The 16658-nt window shown below is 40.0% G+C and overlaps 1 protein-coding gene across 4 annotated transcripts in view; it reads left to right on the forward strand.

Moving 5' to 3' along the window:
* LOC119725703 (epidermal growth factor receptor kinase substrate 8-like protein 2) overlaps positions 1–16658 on the forward strand; it is a 56567-nt gene that overhangs the window by 29516 nt on the left and 10393 nt on the right. For all 4 annotated transcript variants that reach the window (XM_038197233.1, XM_038197235.1, XM_038197236.1 and 1 more), the window contains 11 exons: positions 4649–4811; positions 6247–6341; positions 7250–7569; positions 8103–8264; positions 8902–9051; positions 9754–9824; positions 12024–12178; positions 14028–14140; positions 14493–14708; positions 15204–15427; positions 16003–16168. In XM_038197233.1, coding sequence (XP_038053161.1) covers positions 4738–4811; positions 6247–6341; positions 7250–7569; positions 8103–8264; positions 8902–9051; positions 9754–9824; positions 12024–12178; positions 14028–14140; positions 14493–14708; positions 15204–15427; positions 16003–16168 — 1746 coding nt within the window. In that variant the 5' untranslated portion in view covers positions 4649–4737. The remainder of the gene's footprint in view (positions 1–4648; positions 4812–6246; positions 6342–7249; positions 7570–8102; positions 8265–8901; positions 9052–9753; positions 9825–12023; positions 12179–14027; positions 14141–14492; positions 14709–15203; positions 15428–16002; positions 16169–16658) is intronic.

Consider the following 16658-nt stretch of genomic DNA (forward strand, 5'->3'; position numbering starts at 1 on the left):
ACCCCCAACCCTTTGATAATGAATCTGAAAACTCTAATCACTCAGTCAAACTCCCCAGCGTGTGTAGAGGATAGGGCTGTCATGAATATATACCAAATATTTGAATATTCAATCATCAACTGAATATTCGAATAGTTTTTGCTGGTTCGAATATTGTGAGGTGGGGGTGGGGGTGGGGGTGGGGGAGGGAGAAACACACAATTATGCAGGCACTCATGACTGTTATTTTGATAGTTATGTTCCAAGGGTGCTTTTATGTCAGATGCCTCTTTTTTATGTCGGTGGTAACGTTTTTGGTAAACGGCAGAACTTTCATTGTTCCTATCCTTTTTAGCATGCTAAAGCACCTGAAAGTTATAAAATACTGCAAAAACAATCCAGCGACCCATAATTGTGCTCGCCACACACACATTTTAACGTACAACTTTTGACTGGCACGGCAGGTCCCATAGATGTAGTTGGTTTGTGTAAAACTTGATCAGAGAGTTTCAAATATTTGAATATTCGGTCAAGGGCAGTTTCAAATAATCAAATACTAAATTATCCGAAAATGGACAGCCTTAGTAGAAGATAAAATTAGACCCAAACATTTCAAAATTGTAACCCATCACAATCAGTTGTGAGCTTTCTTGAGCACTTAGAATGCAATTGCAGCAGAAAATTTGGTCAGGCAAATATTGTAAATGGTGAGTAATGTCTGATGTCCGACCAGAATTTCCTCTTCTCGTAGGCGTGACAGGTTTATTCTGTTTGCGTTGTCAAAAAGTGATAAATGCCGCAGCACTTGAACTCTTGACATGTTTTTTGGACATGTATGCTTGACCCAGATGGACATTGTGATGGAATTGTTAGGGCTAGGATCTCACTTGTAGAACTGGCGTCATGTAATTTATTTTTGCACCAACATGTACACATATTTACAGACAAGAACAACAATGCATTCTTAATCATAGCCAATTGCTGAAAATAAGTTCTTCAGAGATATTCAAATTGATTTCAAAAATCTAAAAAATCGGATAAAATCAAAGGACAGACCAGTTATGCATATACATGTATGTGTTGGACGTGAATTTGTATTGACTTGCACATGCACGTCCATAGACCTTGGTATTTCTGTAATTTTGTGTCTGATAGTTAACATGTGTACATAACATTTATGGAATTGTAGTATAAAAATGCTGGTAGTAATCAATCCTGCAATATGGGGGGGGGGGGGGGGGGAAGCCGGTAGCGTATTTAAAAGTGCTGGTTAAATTACATATGTACCACTGTACATTTAGTTTTGAAAAATTTCTTGTAAAGTTCATATGTACATTTACTGGTAGCAAGATGGCAATACAATTATCAATAGATGATTGACTTTCATTCTAATGTTACACTGTAAATTCATGACAATTACTAACACACATACATGTAACTTAAAGGGAAAATGCAACATTTGCAAACATCAAAAAACGATATGATCAAATTATCACGAAATTCCTTACTAAATTGTTAGGGACTGACAGTCTAAAGAATCCTTTAAAATCGTGGCTTCTGGTGGGCTGACATTTTAAAGAAAAACTGTATTTTTCCAACGCTGGTCTGGAGAAAACTGTTTTTTTTCTTCAAAAACTGTTCTTAATTTTTCATATTTAGTTATTCCGCATTTTCTTTGCAATTGATTACACACGTGTGAAGAGGTACAAGCCTGCCAGACTGATTCTCTGACCTTACAATTCCCCAAAGTCTACAAATTGCTTTGTTTCATCGTAAGTGGGGTCAGGGAACCAGACTACAAGCACATGATAGATTTTTTTGGTTTTTCCAGCATCTACAAGCCCAAAACATGAAACAAGTCAGTTTAACAATATTTTATATAACATACATACATGTACTAATCCTCCAATCCATTTATTTCTGAACATTGCAGCAAAAGCCAATGTTGTACATTCCCTTTAAGTAACCAAACCCTAAATAAATCTGCACAGCCACCTGCTAGGCCTAAATGTTGAGCTTGAGTTCTTCCAGTTCATCACACGGAAAGCATGTTGCAACCTGACGCTGCCGGTACTTCGGCAGTCGTGCACAAAGTCTATGGAGATTGTTTAAGTATTTCCTAACAAAATTGGAAATATTTCTCAGTCCAAGATTCATGTCTTATCATCATTTTTGCAATGACTGACTTTCATTGAGATGATATATGAGGGAAATAACAGCGTCAGGTTGCAACATTATTTCCCATCACACGTCTTCAGTACTACAGAAATAGTGGATGCAGTACCCAAAAACTGAAAAATACTATGAGTGCTGTGCCCACTTATATGCTGAAGTATTGCATACTTTACAGTTTACTACTGGTAGTATTTTGTAGCTTTAGGTGAGCTACATGTAGGTTCTAAAGGGTTAAAAAAAAAACACCCCAAAATTTGAATCGTGGAAATTGCTGTTTAGATTGTTTATAAAGGTAGTACGATAATACCACATTGGGGCATCAATACAGCTAGATAAAAGTGTGTACAGTGAGCTGATACATGTAGCTTTACGGTGTAGCCTGGTTTTTATTTGTAAAACCACCCAAAAATGACATGTCTCACTTGGCAAGTTACCAGTGAAAACGCCATATGATGTTAATTGGTGGTGACTGGTTTCCAGCACATTTTGCTTAAATTGGATGGCAGCGAATGCAAACAATCCACTTCTGTATTTGCCGTGAATAGAGTACTTGTTCTGGTTCACGCACTGGTTAGCGTGTTAATGTGTACATACATGTGCACTCACTCTTGTTTAACTATACTCCCGAGGACAATGCTTTGTGTTTTCCTTTGTTCCTGTAATATGTTACACTCTCCCATAGACTAAGCACACAAACCTACTACAGAGGACCGTTTTGAACAAAAGACCCAACTCCCGAGGACTGAAAGGATCTGTTGTTCTCCCTTTGTGTGTCAGTCCTCGGGGGTTATGTAGAACAAGTACACTAAAAGTGCTTGAACCAAAATGCAGGAATACCTGGGTACTTTATTATCATTGTGGAAGCCCAAAGGTATCCTTGTACAATAGTTGCTTGAACGGTAACCACCGGACACATCAAAAGAAACCGCTCTTTCTTTCGAGTCCAGGGACTGACTGTCCGTTCATCCATAGCAAGCAGATGAATCGTTCAAAAAATGGCTTGGGGCTAGTAGACTTTGCTTTTGACATTGCCCTACACGCTTAGAAAAGTCAATTGAAACAAATTGTATGAAGCCGGTTCCTGGGTTTTTTTAAAACATTTTTTAAAGGAAACTTGTACTTTTACAAACTGATCTAATGAGAGAGTATGTTTCTTCATGGGGCAACAAACCCAATTGAGATTGAACATTGTTGGTGGAAAAATATTCAAGTTGAGTTAACCTGTTAAACAGTTTTGTAATAGCGTGGGAACTAAAGAACAATAAACTGAAAGTGAAATACATACAGACTCCAAACAAACTTTAACTGACCTTGATGCTTTTAGGGACCGCTTTGGCTGCCCTCTTCGTGTTGTTTTCCCCCACAAGATTTCCACTCAAGATAGTTGAATATTTTGTATAACAATCATCATAGGAGAAATTAAAAAAAAAAATCAACAAAAGCTCCTGAAAAATTGGACAAAGCTGCTAAACAAACAAATGCAAAGCAAATTTTGTTTTTTCCAGCAAGAATAACAAGTATCAGTCACTTGTATCAATCAAGTGGCAAGCTGGCAAATATTTTCTGTTTGAAGCAAGTTTCTTTGCTTAAAGTCATTTGAAATTTGCCCGAAATTTGCCCCAAATTCTACCTACCGGTACGACCCATGTGGCATCGTTTGTCCAGAAATGTTCATGTGTTTACACATACACTAATTAATAATTAAGTGTTTTAATTAACCTTTTGTTTGATCAGTCACAGACAGTCAAAAATTCAGTGCTGTACCCTTGCCATGCCTTTCACACAGACTAGTCACCAACAGTCAGATCATATTTCTTGTTGGCGCAGTGACAGTCAAATTCCACCAACGCACAAAAGCAGGTGACTGGTAGGCACAGCTGGCTTATCAATCTCCTACCTGTAGTCAGAGCATAGCTACAGTGTACAATGTGTATCAGGTTTCATAACAATCACAGCCATTCAATCCTGCTTTATGAAGGCAGGGAGCACTCTCAACATTTAAAAACAGTCACTTGATTTATTTTGACTGCTGTGCTGGCCTTGTTGAAATTGCCAGCCAGAGTTAATCTTAAATTATTGTGTTTTAATCCAACCATTTTTTTTAGTGTTTGTGGTTGCTAACAGTGTTTCCCCTGGCTAATGAACTGAGCGAGGTGGTAACAATTCAAGTTGATGATTGAAACGAAATGTATGCAGTCTGCAAACTGAAAAGAATGCAGCGCTCACAAAAATGTGCGATGCTTCCAAAAACACATCGAAATTGTGAGTTCTTGATACATGGAGGTAAAGGAAAATGCTCATATATTACACAAAATGAAAATGTTTCAATTGATATTTCCTTTTTTGCCAATCTTCACAGCGAGGTGGTGATATTGGCAAAAATTGAGCGAGGTGGTCACCTCACGTTTGAATATGCAGGGGAAACACTGGTTGCTAATAACAAATGAATAAATAAAATCAATAATTTGAAATCATTCCCTGTTTTGTTTTGCAGATTAGGAGCAATCACATACCAGTAATCGTTTAGCTTGAGTGGATCAGGAACGACAGAGCGTCCTCCGTTTTGGGTCTGGTGTGGTCAACATGCCGATCCCAGTTGGGGCAAGTCGAGACCACTACCGAGAACAACCCTTCAGTCCTAATGGTGCTGCCTACAAGTGAGTAATTCTCACAGAATTCCTGATTTTACCAGCAACACGTTTCACTTAAACTTACTGACTGAAGCCCGGTCATAATGTTAACAATAATGTTAACCCTAACCACCCCAACCCTTCAGAATTCAACTGCATGTTTTGTTAGAATCTGTTTGAGTGAGTACCTCACTAGTAAACTGATTATGCTTTACATGGGTCAGGCACACCACCATATTCAGAGTCCAACAGTTTGGGTGTAAAGTTTACCATGTGGTGTTGGATTTTGCAAGAGTGAGGAAGGTTCCTAGTAAATCACTCAAGGGGTAAGCAAACAAATGTGGTTTGCTGACAAAGTGAAAGATTGCCATATTGCTACAGAACAGCAAGCAATGCCATTATATTTTCATGCCACACATTCCATTGAGATAAGCAGTGCTCCATTTTCTAGCTGAGGGTCCCTCCAAAGTAATATAAAATCAAGCGAAGCCGTTTTGATTTCATACCGCAAATTCCATTAGATAAGCCTTTATTTAAGGGAATGTCTCAAAAGTCGGAACGATGGGAACGTTCCTCCGGGGAACATTGCATGCGTATTTACCCTGTGCATGAATACTGGTGCGCGCTTGGTAAACAGCAAAAATAGCATCTGGCATGTGATGGTGATTGGACCAGTGAGAATTCGGCTCTCGTTCATGAATATGCATGAGGTATAGTAATTGTCACTGTAGTTCAGAAGGATCGACTTATCAAAGATCATCTGAAACCACGTACACACTTTTGGGAAAAGACACCAATTTGAAAGGGTGACAAAAAGAAATAGCCAAATCTGCAATATCATTGGCCTCTAAGCATATAAAACCAGTTCCCGATAAAGAGTTTGTATGAATTCATTTGATGACCTTGCCACTGTGTTAGTTATGTGCCTGTTCAGGCATTCACTTCTTTCTACACTTGTATTTCAGCCGGGCTAGGCCCATCACCTCTTCCATTGTGTGAAGGAATTTGGCCCCATTTTGTCCAACAATAGCGTGATTGTGACTTGCATTGACATCAAATCTGTGTTGTTACAAGGTTGCTGAAATTGGTTGAGAAGCAGGTGGGGTCTCGCCCTCTGAATAAAAAAAAAAAAATCCTGAGGGAATTTGAAGTTTAATTATTTGATTGAGATGACGGTTGGAATTACGGTGTCATATGAAACTTGAACTCCTATGAAATCTTGTCTCTTTTATCTTGAAAAGATTCTAACCCTCACACGTGGCCTGTCAGTTTCCTAAAATTATCTTCGCTCATACGCGATACAACCAATGGGTGACATCATAGAGCCCAGGTTTCACACTACATCGGCCCAGATATTGAGTGCGTTCAGTTAATATTCCTGAGTGCTTTGCTCATTTTGAATGTCTCTAAGAATGGCTTAAGATACTTTTATTGATTCTTCTCTGTTATTTGTCTTTTCTAGTGGCGTAAATGGTATGGATAGATCCAGTATGAGTAATGGTTACGGGCCCAGCCAGTCCATCTACAGAAACTCCAACGGCCCTGGTCGATCTAATGGTAAGTTTATGCTAAAATAAATGCTGTAATATAAGATTTGAGGCTTTGCATGGTGGAGTATCAGTATCGTTTCAGTTTGTGGTAACACCATGTGGTAATAACTACTGCTCAGTAGATATTTAGTTCTGAAAAGAACTTGTCCTGCTTATTATCAACTTTCGCTAAGTAGTTTTTGTTCTAGTAAGAACAGTCCTGCTTTAAGTTCTAAAAGAACTTGTCTTTGGTCTCAACGTTTCGACTAGCCTGCTCTAGTCATCGTCAGGAGACTTCTTATCAGAACAAAAACTACTTAGCGAAAGTTGATAATAAGCAGGACAAGTACTTTTCAGAACTAAATATCTTCTAAGTAGTAGTTATTACCACATGGTGTTACCGCAAACCGAAACGATACTGAATGCTGTAAGCATCCCCACGTCTTATGGCCAACACCACAGCCTACTTTCAAGGAGCTTAAGAAGAAGATATTGCTTCACAAATGCTCCAAAAAAATAAACAAGCTTGCAATGATCTCGGAAGATGCGGCCGAACTGTAGACCTGCTGTAGCCTATAAGTCATGTACATGATGTAAAAGTCTGTTCTTGTAATGCATTTAAACAACTCACGTGGTTGTGACTGTCAATTGAAAAGGATTCCCATTATATTGTTGAACGTCAGTGGTGCATGGAACGTTTTATAGCATGTGGAACACCCAATTTGTGTGTAGTACAGTGATAGCCCCAATGCGAAATGAGTGGCCTCGTGACCCAAGTTTCCCACGACTACAATAAATTGGTAGCTCTGGTCAGTGGAGACTGTTGTTGCGAGGGCCTAAAGGCATTTGGTGAGGTTTGCTACTAACCAACCAACCAACCAACGGAGAGACATGAGTACTTGTAGAGCTGCTAAAAATGTGGGTTTTTTTTCGCAGGCCAATACAGCTCAGGTTATGGCGACCCACGCGACGACCCCCGATTAGCTGCCCACAGACACTCACAGATCGACCCCAATAGACCCATGCAAAGAGAACCCAGCCGACCCATCTACAGAAACCCTATGGTGGGCAAGTCCATGGAGGGGAGGGGTGAGCCACAGAGGGAGACACACAGGGACCCACACAGGGAGCCACATAGGGAGGGGAGCAGGGAGGGGCAGAGAGAACCCCAGAGAACGGCAGCCCCACCCCCGGTGGAAGTTGAAATCAATCCACAGACAGATGTCTACGTGCAGCAGGGGCGTTTCCCTATTGAGGTATGCAATCCAAAATCTGGTGCCAACTGAAGCATTTTATTCTTTTGCCCTTATACAGAGTTTTCTTTCAGCAAAATGAAAACAATCATATAGGGGGGTGTGTGAATTATTTCCGTTTTGCTGAAAGAATGCACACCTTTTTTTGTGATCCGTAGACAGAACTTTAAAGCGGTGGTTGTGTGTAAAATTCCACGACTTGAAAAATACATGGGTGATTTGAATGATTCTTGTACTAAAAGAAAGCTTATGAATTGGGCTTAATATCCTAGATTTTGAAAGTGCTACACGCCGAACTTCATAAGTCATTATTTGACCGTACATGTAGACCACAGTAGACCACATCATTGTCATCACCACCTGCCCAAAACACCAGCCGCCGCACGGTGAATGCGGCCTGATTTACTTGGACGATCACACACAGGCCTGGCTCGCCTCGACAGAGCTGCAGGTCTAAGGACGTACGACAAAAGAAGAAGATGGTGGTGTTGATAATGATTATTTTAACTCTCCTTTCCTTCTTGTTCCTAACCCAGCATTTGTGCACAGTCACCATGGATCGTAAGGAAGGATTGATGACTGTGGAGGACGTGATCCGTAAGGTGCAGAAGCTGGATGCCAAGGGACAGATCTGGTCTCAGTTCGTGGTGCTCACTATCGCAGACAGGGATATTAAATTCATCGATGCTACAACAAGAGTGAGTAGAAGCTGGGGTACTAGACCGCAACATCTGCTAAGCACAAAAATTTGCTTAGCACAAAACAGTCTGGCTAAGTAAAATAAAAGCAGCTTACCAGCCAAAACTCATTGTGATGGATATTGCTTGTGATTAGCATTCAGCTATTGTTTGCTTAGCTTTTATAAGCCAGCACTAAGCACAAAACTTTGCTTAGCACAAAACAGTCTGGCTAAGTAAAATAAAAGCAGCTTACCAGCCAAAACTCATTGTGATGGATATTGCTTGTGATTAGCATTCAGCTATTGTTTGCTTAGCTTTTATAAGCCAGCACTAAGCACAAAACTTTGCTTAGCACAAAACAGTCTGGCTAAGTAAAATAAAAGCAGCTTACCAGTCAAAACTCATTGTGATGGATATTGCTTGTGATTAGCATTCAGCTATTGTTTGCTTAGCTTTTATAAGCCAGCACTAAGCACAAAACTTTGCTTAGCACAAAACAGTCTGGCTAAGTAAAATAAAAGCAGCTTACCAGTCAAAACTCATTGTGATGGATATTGCTTGTGATTAGCATTCAGCTATTGTTTGCTTAGCTTTTATAAGCCAGAGTTTTTTGTGCTAAGCAGATTTGCTGATTTGTGTTTTTTCTGTTCTTCAGGGAGAGTTGGAGGTGTTTTCTATGAATGATATCAGTCTGGTGTCTGCCGAGCTGCATCAGAGTAACTACGACAGTCTGCTGATTATTCAGATCAAGTTCAGCGGAGAGAAGCACCCACAGAGCTATGTCTTCCAGTGTGATCAGGTTCCGGTAAGAAAACCGCCTCTAGCGACAAAAACTTGACTCTTTACTAACTGACTTGGTAGTCTCTCTTTGTCTAAAATAATAGTAAAAAGGTGCAAGTTCAGATAATATATGTATGTTGGCTCATCACAATAGGCAAACTGTAATGATGGATTCAGCAGAAGTTGTGAATTGCAAGTAAATGCGTACCTCATGCTGTTAAAAAAAATTGATTTATTTTGTCTCCTAACAAATTTTCAATTTGTATATTTTGTTTTAACGAAAACACTACTTCGTTCCTATTTTGGGTGTCTGGTACCCTCTGAAAAAGGTTTTCCATTTTGATTGGATAATAATTGGAATGTTGTGAAGAAACAGTTCAATAACTAAAACGTCGGTACTTTTTTCCGTTCGATGTTTTATTAAAAACGAATGACTTTTATATTGCTAGGAAAATTGAAAAAGCGAATCAATTTTTGGAGGTGAAACTAGTAAACAGCACGGGGAAAGATCTTTACATATTTTGCGAACAGAAAATCATCTGAAAGTCTTCTCAAATTTGTGAGGTGAACTTTTTGGTAAATTGTATCGTACTTCCAATATGTATTAATTGAATCATTGGTAAATTATTCATGAACAGATTTTTTTTTATCCATGTATTTGCATTCAATTTGCTATTCATTTATTCATTTATTAATTTATCATTTATTCATTTATTCATATATTCAGGCTGAGGTCATTGCCAAGGAGCTTCAGAAGAACATTGACTACACCCACGGAAGACGAAAGAGAACAACAAGGTAATTTATCTGGAACATTAAAAATGAATTTTAAATTCTCATTGACTATTCTCTGACTACGTTAAACTCATGTTAAGACTTTCTCATTAAACGCAAGTCACTCTTTTGTAAGACTTCCATTAACAAACATGTCAAGATTTAATTAAAAACTATAAATATGAAGTCTCTCTGAAAACCTAAGATCTCTTATTCGTTCACAATAAAAACCTAAGATCACTTATTCGTTCACAATACAGTGTAGCAGACCTTTTTTGTCCTACATAATCTGTGAAGTTGTTAAGGAAATGAAAAATGTCAGCTTTTATTATATTTGGATAATTAACTGATGATAAACATGACTAGTTTTTTGCATGGCCACTGAGCAAACTCAATACGCACTTATTGAATTTGGAGCAAATAAATACAACCGTTCCCACGCAAACAGCTTATGTGCATCGTTCATCCGCATCTGCATTGTGTAAAAGATTAACCAATAGTCATATGATAAGACCTGTGCATACAAGCGTGATGGCTTCAGTTTACACAAATGTTTACGTTTCTTGTGCTGTCCTGGTGCCAATGTAGGTTAGGTTTCATCGTTGAAACTGAGAAATGAATGGATACAGTAGATCAGATGAAGGGACAGTTTAATGAATAATCTCTAGTTTCAGGGCATGAATGATTTGCAGAGGGCTTGGAGTTTTTCCCGGTCATCTGGCGAGTTTTTTTCTTCATGCAGTTCTAATTCTGTTCATCAATTCAATTGAACTTTGTACTTGATTGAATTATGAAACCTGTAAGGAAATCTGCGTTCAATTATTATAATTTCTGCTATACGTTGTACATGGACCTGGTAATAGTACCGGAGTCTTATATAGCACATGTATCTACCAACATGACAAACAATTAGGTACCCAAGGGGCTGGTAGTATGTCTATTTTTAAAGACAGGTAAATGAAGTTTATGAGAAAATATGACACCCCTTATGTAGCACCTTATAAGGGTTTACAAGGTGCTGCGGCGCATATTGCAGCCACTGCCAGAAACACACAGTCGTGTTTTACTATACTCTCAAGGACAATGCTTTGTCTTTTCCTTTGTCCCTGTAATATAATACTCTCCCATAGACTAAGCACACAAACGCACAACCGAGGACCGATTTCAACAAAAGATGAACTCTCGAGGACAACAAAGAATCTGTTGTTCCCCATTTGTCTGTCTGTCCTCGGGGTGTATATAGCTCACGTACACCGGGGCAAACCCTTTCCACTTAGCAAGAAGTGTTAATGGGTTCCTTAACGTGCATTACACAACACACAGGACCTCCGGCTTTACGGCCCATCTCTCCACCCAGGAGTAAATGGGTGCCTGTTATGGCAGAGTTGGTGACTGTGAAAGTGGATTAAGGCCAAGAGTGACGAAATGGCTGCCTACCGGCCGTGTATGCTCCCCAGGGAGTTGAGAAAGTTTCAATAGTATTTGCCTGTTGAAAAGAGTTAATAATTGTTAATGGCAATTCCACGGTTACTCACGTTACATTTTCGTAACGTGAGTGTTTTGTGTGTCTTGTTTATCATACATAACACATTTTTCTGGATGTCATCTTTGGTGCTTAGGTAGGTCTAGGTCTACTCTATCTACCATGGGGATAACAGTTATTAAACCTTTTCAGTAAGGTAATTACAGCCAAAGGAAACTCAAAAGTACATCATAAATGTAACGTGAGTAAGGCCAAAAAAAAAATTAGTCGGTCTCTGGTCAGCGCGCGCATCGATTTTAGTCATGCGCGTCGATCTTTTTTTTTTTCCCAAAATGTTCCGCGGTAGCTCCAACAGCGCCCTCTATTTCCGCACCTACTCAATTTTTTTTTACCAAAGAGCACCAAGGAATTGGAAATTGCACCAAGGCAAATGATTGAAAGCACCAAGGCAAATTATGGAGGACACCAATGTGCATGAGGACACCAAAAAAGCAAAATAGTACCCACCTTGTCCGTACAATCCAAGCTTGAAGAAAAAAAAAAAAAGGAAAAAAAAAAAAAAAGCCGCGTGGCCGCGTCAACTCCGGAACTTTGGTCTGACCAGAGACCGAACATTTTTTTTTTTGGCCTAACCATGGATTTGCCCTAAAGCACTTTGATACCTTGTTGAAAGCGCTGTATAAATGCCTGTTATTATTAATGCAGTAATGTCTCCCCCTTGATGTGTCTCCCTCCCCCAGGCCGGAGGTCCGGTCTGACTACAGAAATGCCAACTATCAGGATCGTCAGATGTACATCCCTCCTCCTCCTGATGAGCCTGCCCCTCTGCCTCCCTCTGAAGGCAACGTCCGTGACAAGGTGGCTGCGTTTGCAGCAGCTGCAGCCATGGCTCAGGGTGAGTACCAAACTTCAAACAGATTTTTCCCCCAAAAAATCTTGCGCTGAGCAAGAATGAACCGAGAACCAGTGCCAAGCAAATGACAATGTATTACTTTTTGGCTGGTAACCCAGTTTTTCTAAGCGACTATTTTCTGTACTTACCAAATGTCAGTGCCTGATACAATCGACCCTCCTTAATACAAACTCAGCCGGACCCAGTCAAAATGTTTGTTATATTAAAAGGAGTTTGGTCCCATGTATTGTGCACAAAAATGCACAGTTTTTTTTCACTATACATGTACACTGTAACCAGAGTTTGTATTAACCCTCCAATGCAAACATACATTTCGTGCCAAGTTGTCCTTTCAGTCAAAATCAATCAAGTGACTGTTTTCAGCAGTTAGGAATTCCCAGCCTACATAAAGCAAGATTGACTGGCTGGGGCTGTTTATGTAACGTGATACAGCTATGCTTTGACTGTGGGTAATTGATGAGCCAGGTGTGCCCACAACTTGCCTGCTTTGTCAGTTCATGGTCTGTTGACTGAGTTTGACTAGTCACAGTGCTTGCTTGACATGTGATCTGCTGGTGACTAGCTTGTGTTAAAAGTACAGCAGGGGAAATGGATAGTGGACATTTTGACTGTCTTTGACTGGTTAAATAGCAGGAGGGTTAATAAAGTTTGTATTAACGAGAGTCGACTGTAAACAGTAATGGCTAATCATTCACAGTAAGTCAGAGTTAGTTAGGGTATAAATTCATGAAATTTCTTAAAACATCTTATTGTTTTGATGTACGTGATTTCATTCCCATCGGTGCAGATTTATGCTAGGTTCACACATTCCCGATTTTTAAGCCGAATTACCATGAATGGCAATTTTTGTGTAAATCGGGGATGGTTCTTGGCTGCCTCGGGATGATTCTGTTAGTTCGGTGAAAGATCCTTAAAGATCGGGAAGCGCCCCAACAAATTTGAATATGCTCAAAATTGTCGGGGTGATTCGGGAACCAATTTCAATTCTTGGTTTATTCTTGTTGTATTCATAACTAATCTGTGAATATGTGAACCTAGCATTAAAAGTGGGGCAACTCGAGCGTATTGAGCTGCCATCTTTATTGTCAACGCTGCAGTTTATGCTTCGCAGACCACAGAGTACCTATCACAATACAAAATATCAACAATTGAACTTTCCATTGTGTATGGAAAAATGTGGGGTTGCTGCAGCCTACTAGTCAAGCAGATCGGTGCACAATATGATGGAATTGTTCATTTGATGATAAAAGCATGAAATTTGGCACACAGTCAGAGTATGCCATTGGAAAGATATTTGGCTATAGGGCCATCGCAGATTTGTCCTTTGAAAAAATATCATAGAATAATTTGCAATGGCTGCCATTTTGAAAATTTTGAAAATTTCTTGTTAGGCCAAAAAAAAAAAGTCTCCAGTTTCTGGTATGGAGCTTGCCCAAAAAGTGGTGCGGCGACACGGCTTTTTTTTTTTTTACCTGATTTTTTTGCTTCAAATGTCAGCTGATGACTGCAAATGGTGCCCGACTAAACTTAATGCAAATATATGGGAGTCTAGAGAGGCCACATAAAGCTTATTCTCGACCATAACCCAATCTAACACACTTTAAAATTGTGCAGCAGCAGGATTCCTGTCAAACCAGTGAGTTTGGCGGTTTTGAGACATCATCTTTCATTGAAAAAAAACTTTTTCATTTTGCCGACGCACATGGCTTCGGCGACGCGCGCGCAAACCAGAAACCGGAGCCTTTTTTTTTTGGCCTAATGCTCTATGGCTGTACTATACAGACTTCTTTCATATAACCCTGTTATTCATTTTTTTTTTTTTTAATTCCAGCAAGCGGAAGTAATGTGAACCGTGGGTTCCAGTATCCCAAGTCCATGCCGACGCGTAACTCAGAGAGCGATGAGCCACTGGAGCTGATTGCACTCAGGACTGAGAGAGACGTGGTGAGTTGCTGGTCATGTCTCTGTTTTGATGGGGAGGGGGTGAACCTGTGTTCACAGGAACGGAGTGCCCATCTCTCTTTCGAAGTGATTGGGCCAACTAAGAGAATGGTTCTGAAAAGAACCAGAGGTACATTGACGTTCCGGTCAGTATGCTCCGACACTCTCACTCTCTCCTGAAGACGGTCAGAGCATACTGACCGGAACGTCGAGTTTATACCTCTGGTTCTTTTCAGAATCATTCTCTTAGTTGAGAAATTATTCGCACATGGTGTTTCCGCAAACCTTTCATTATTTAACTTCATACTGTCCTCATCTTAAGTAATTCTTTTTATTTCCTCTTTCTTCATTTCAGGAAATTCTGAACCACTGTTTTGATGAGATTGAGGCCTTCATTGGGCTACTGCAGAAGGCAGCTGAGGCTTACACAGAGCTCGGCCGTCGTCGTAAAGCACGCAAGAGCAAGAAGAGAGAACCAGGTGACGGCCTGCTGCTGGCTCGATCTCGACCCCCGCCAGAATCCGAATATATCGAGTGCTTCAAAAAGTTCAAATTCTGCTTCAACTTGCTGGTAAGTGTCCTTTATCAGTGTGATAGCTGATGCACATTATTTTGTTCAAATTCTGCTTCAGATTGTTGGTAAGTTTTCTTTATGAATGTCAACACAGCAGTTGATTCACATGCATTGTTTTGTAGAAATTCTACCTCAGTTTGTAAAATTTTTCTTACGTAATGAACAATTATTCAGTCACAAATTTGTTGACCTGTATCTGAAAACTAACAAGTCAAATTACAAACAAAATTCAGTTCTGGTTTTTTTTTTATGTAGGCCAATCATTACACCAAATATTTTAATCTGTGAGGGTCGGGTGAAAAATCATGTTGAATTGACATGGAAGGACCAGTTCTCCAGGCACGCAACTTTTCCTCTGATCCGCTGATTTCCTCGTTTTTTTTTTTTACTTCTCAAGAATGCTATTACAAATTGAAAAACACTATACAAAGTCTTGAGTGCTGTGGAGTTTCCTCGTTTTTCTTAATTGCCTGGTTCTCCTTATCTACACAGGCAAGACTCAAGAACCACATCCATGACCCCAACGCTCCCGAGTTGATCCACTTCCTCATGGTCCCCTTGGAGCTGATCATCAAGAGCTGTGCAGGAACCGACTTGGCAGCCAACATCGTCTCTCCTCTCCTGACCCCTCAAAGTGTCGACCTCTTGAATAACTGCTTGACCTCCCGTGAAGCTGACCTGTGGAAGTCATTGGGTCGCGCCTGGTCTGTGCCCTCGTAAGTTGAACTTTGTTATTAATTGCTTCTCATCGTCTCTGAGAAAAGGTGTTACCTGTCAGGGAATAAGATGAGTTTCGTCTTTGTTTTGATTCAGATGGTTTGTGCCAGGAATCTTAGATGGTCTTAAGAATGCGTACTAAATGAACAGTAATCTCATATACATGTAGCCACTTACGTCACCTGTAAAAATAGCATTCAACTGACACAAACAGAGTGTCAAAATTCAGGTGTCATTTAAAAAAATGTCAGATTTGTTTCTAAGTTTTGTGGCTAAAAGTGCGGAAAGAATGTTGCAACCTGACACCACTTCAGTGGTTGTGTACAAAGTAAATGGAGAGTCAAGAATTTTTTTAAAGTATTTCCTAACAAAATTGGAAATGTTTCTCAGTCCCGGATTCATGTCTTATCATCATTTATGCAATGAAAGACCTTCAGTGAGATGATATATGAAGAAAAGCAGCGTCGGGTTGCAACATTCTTTCCAAAAGTGCTGTAGTTTGGGACAGGGTGTCACGATTATTATGTGCCGCTCTAATCTTGGGTAACGAAATGTCATGTTGTACATACCGCAGTACGGAGTGGCCCAAGGAGCGACCGGTTCCCCGCTATACACCCTACTTCCATGATGGCTGGACACCACCTGCTCTGCCTGACAATCCTAGGCTGGAGGTGAACGCTGCTGTGGCTGCCAGTGCTGCTGCCGTCGCCCGCGGAGAACTCAGGGACCGTGTCCCAAGTGTAAGTAACCTCTTGGTTCCTCTCTCATTTAAGAGTTTTGTGCATTGTTCGATGTGTCATTCTATTAATTTTTTTCCTGTCCCTGTTATACTAATGTCTATGATTTTATCATTCTGATGCACTCCTTAATGCAGTCGTCCTCCAAGAGTGATTATGAATAGCAAACTACCTACCCAACCAATTGTTTGAAGTCATTCTTCATGATACTTGAATGACAAATTATACAGGTCAGAGGTAACAGGGACAGGAAAAATGTCAGACTTCGGACCCTAAATTTGTAGAATAACCCAGATATGAACGTCAACTTCAGATTAGTGTGTTTTACCTTAATATGAACGTCAACTTCAGATTAATGTGTTTTACCTTGTTCTGTTTCTTTGTCACTGGACAGTTGCTAATCCTTCCAAAAAGTGAGCATTTTTTTTAGTAATTACTTCGGAGGATAAGATAGAAAGATGACATTTGGATTGGTTTTGTTTATTCCTTGATG

This window comes from Patiria miniata, unplaced genomic scaffold (assembly GCF_015706575.1).
Source record: "Patiria miniata isolate m_02_andy unplaced genomic scaffold, ASM1570657v1 HiC_scaffold_19, whole genome shotgun sequence".
In the NCBI taxonomy this organism is placed as follows: domain Eukaryota; kingdom Metazoa; phylum Echinodermata; class Asteroidea; order Valvatida; family Asterinidae; genus Patiria; species Patiria miniata.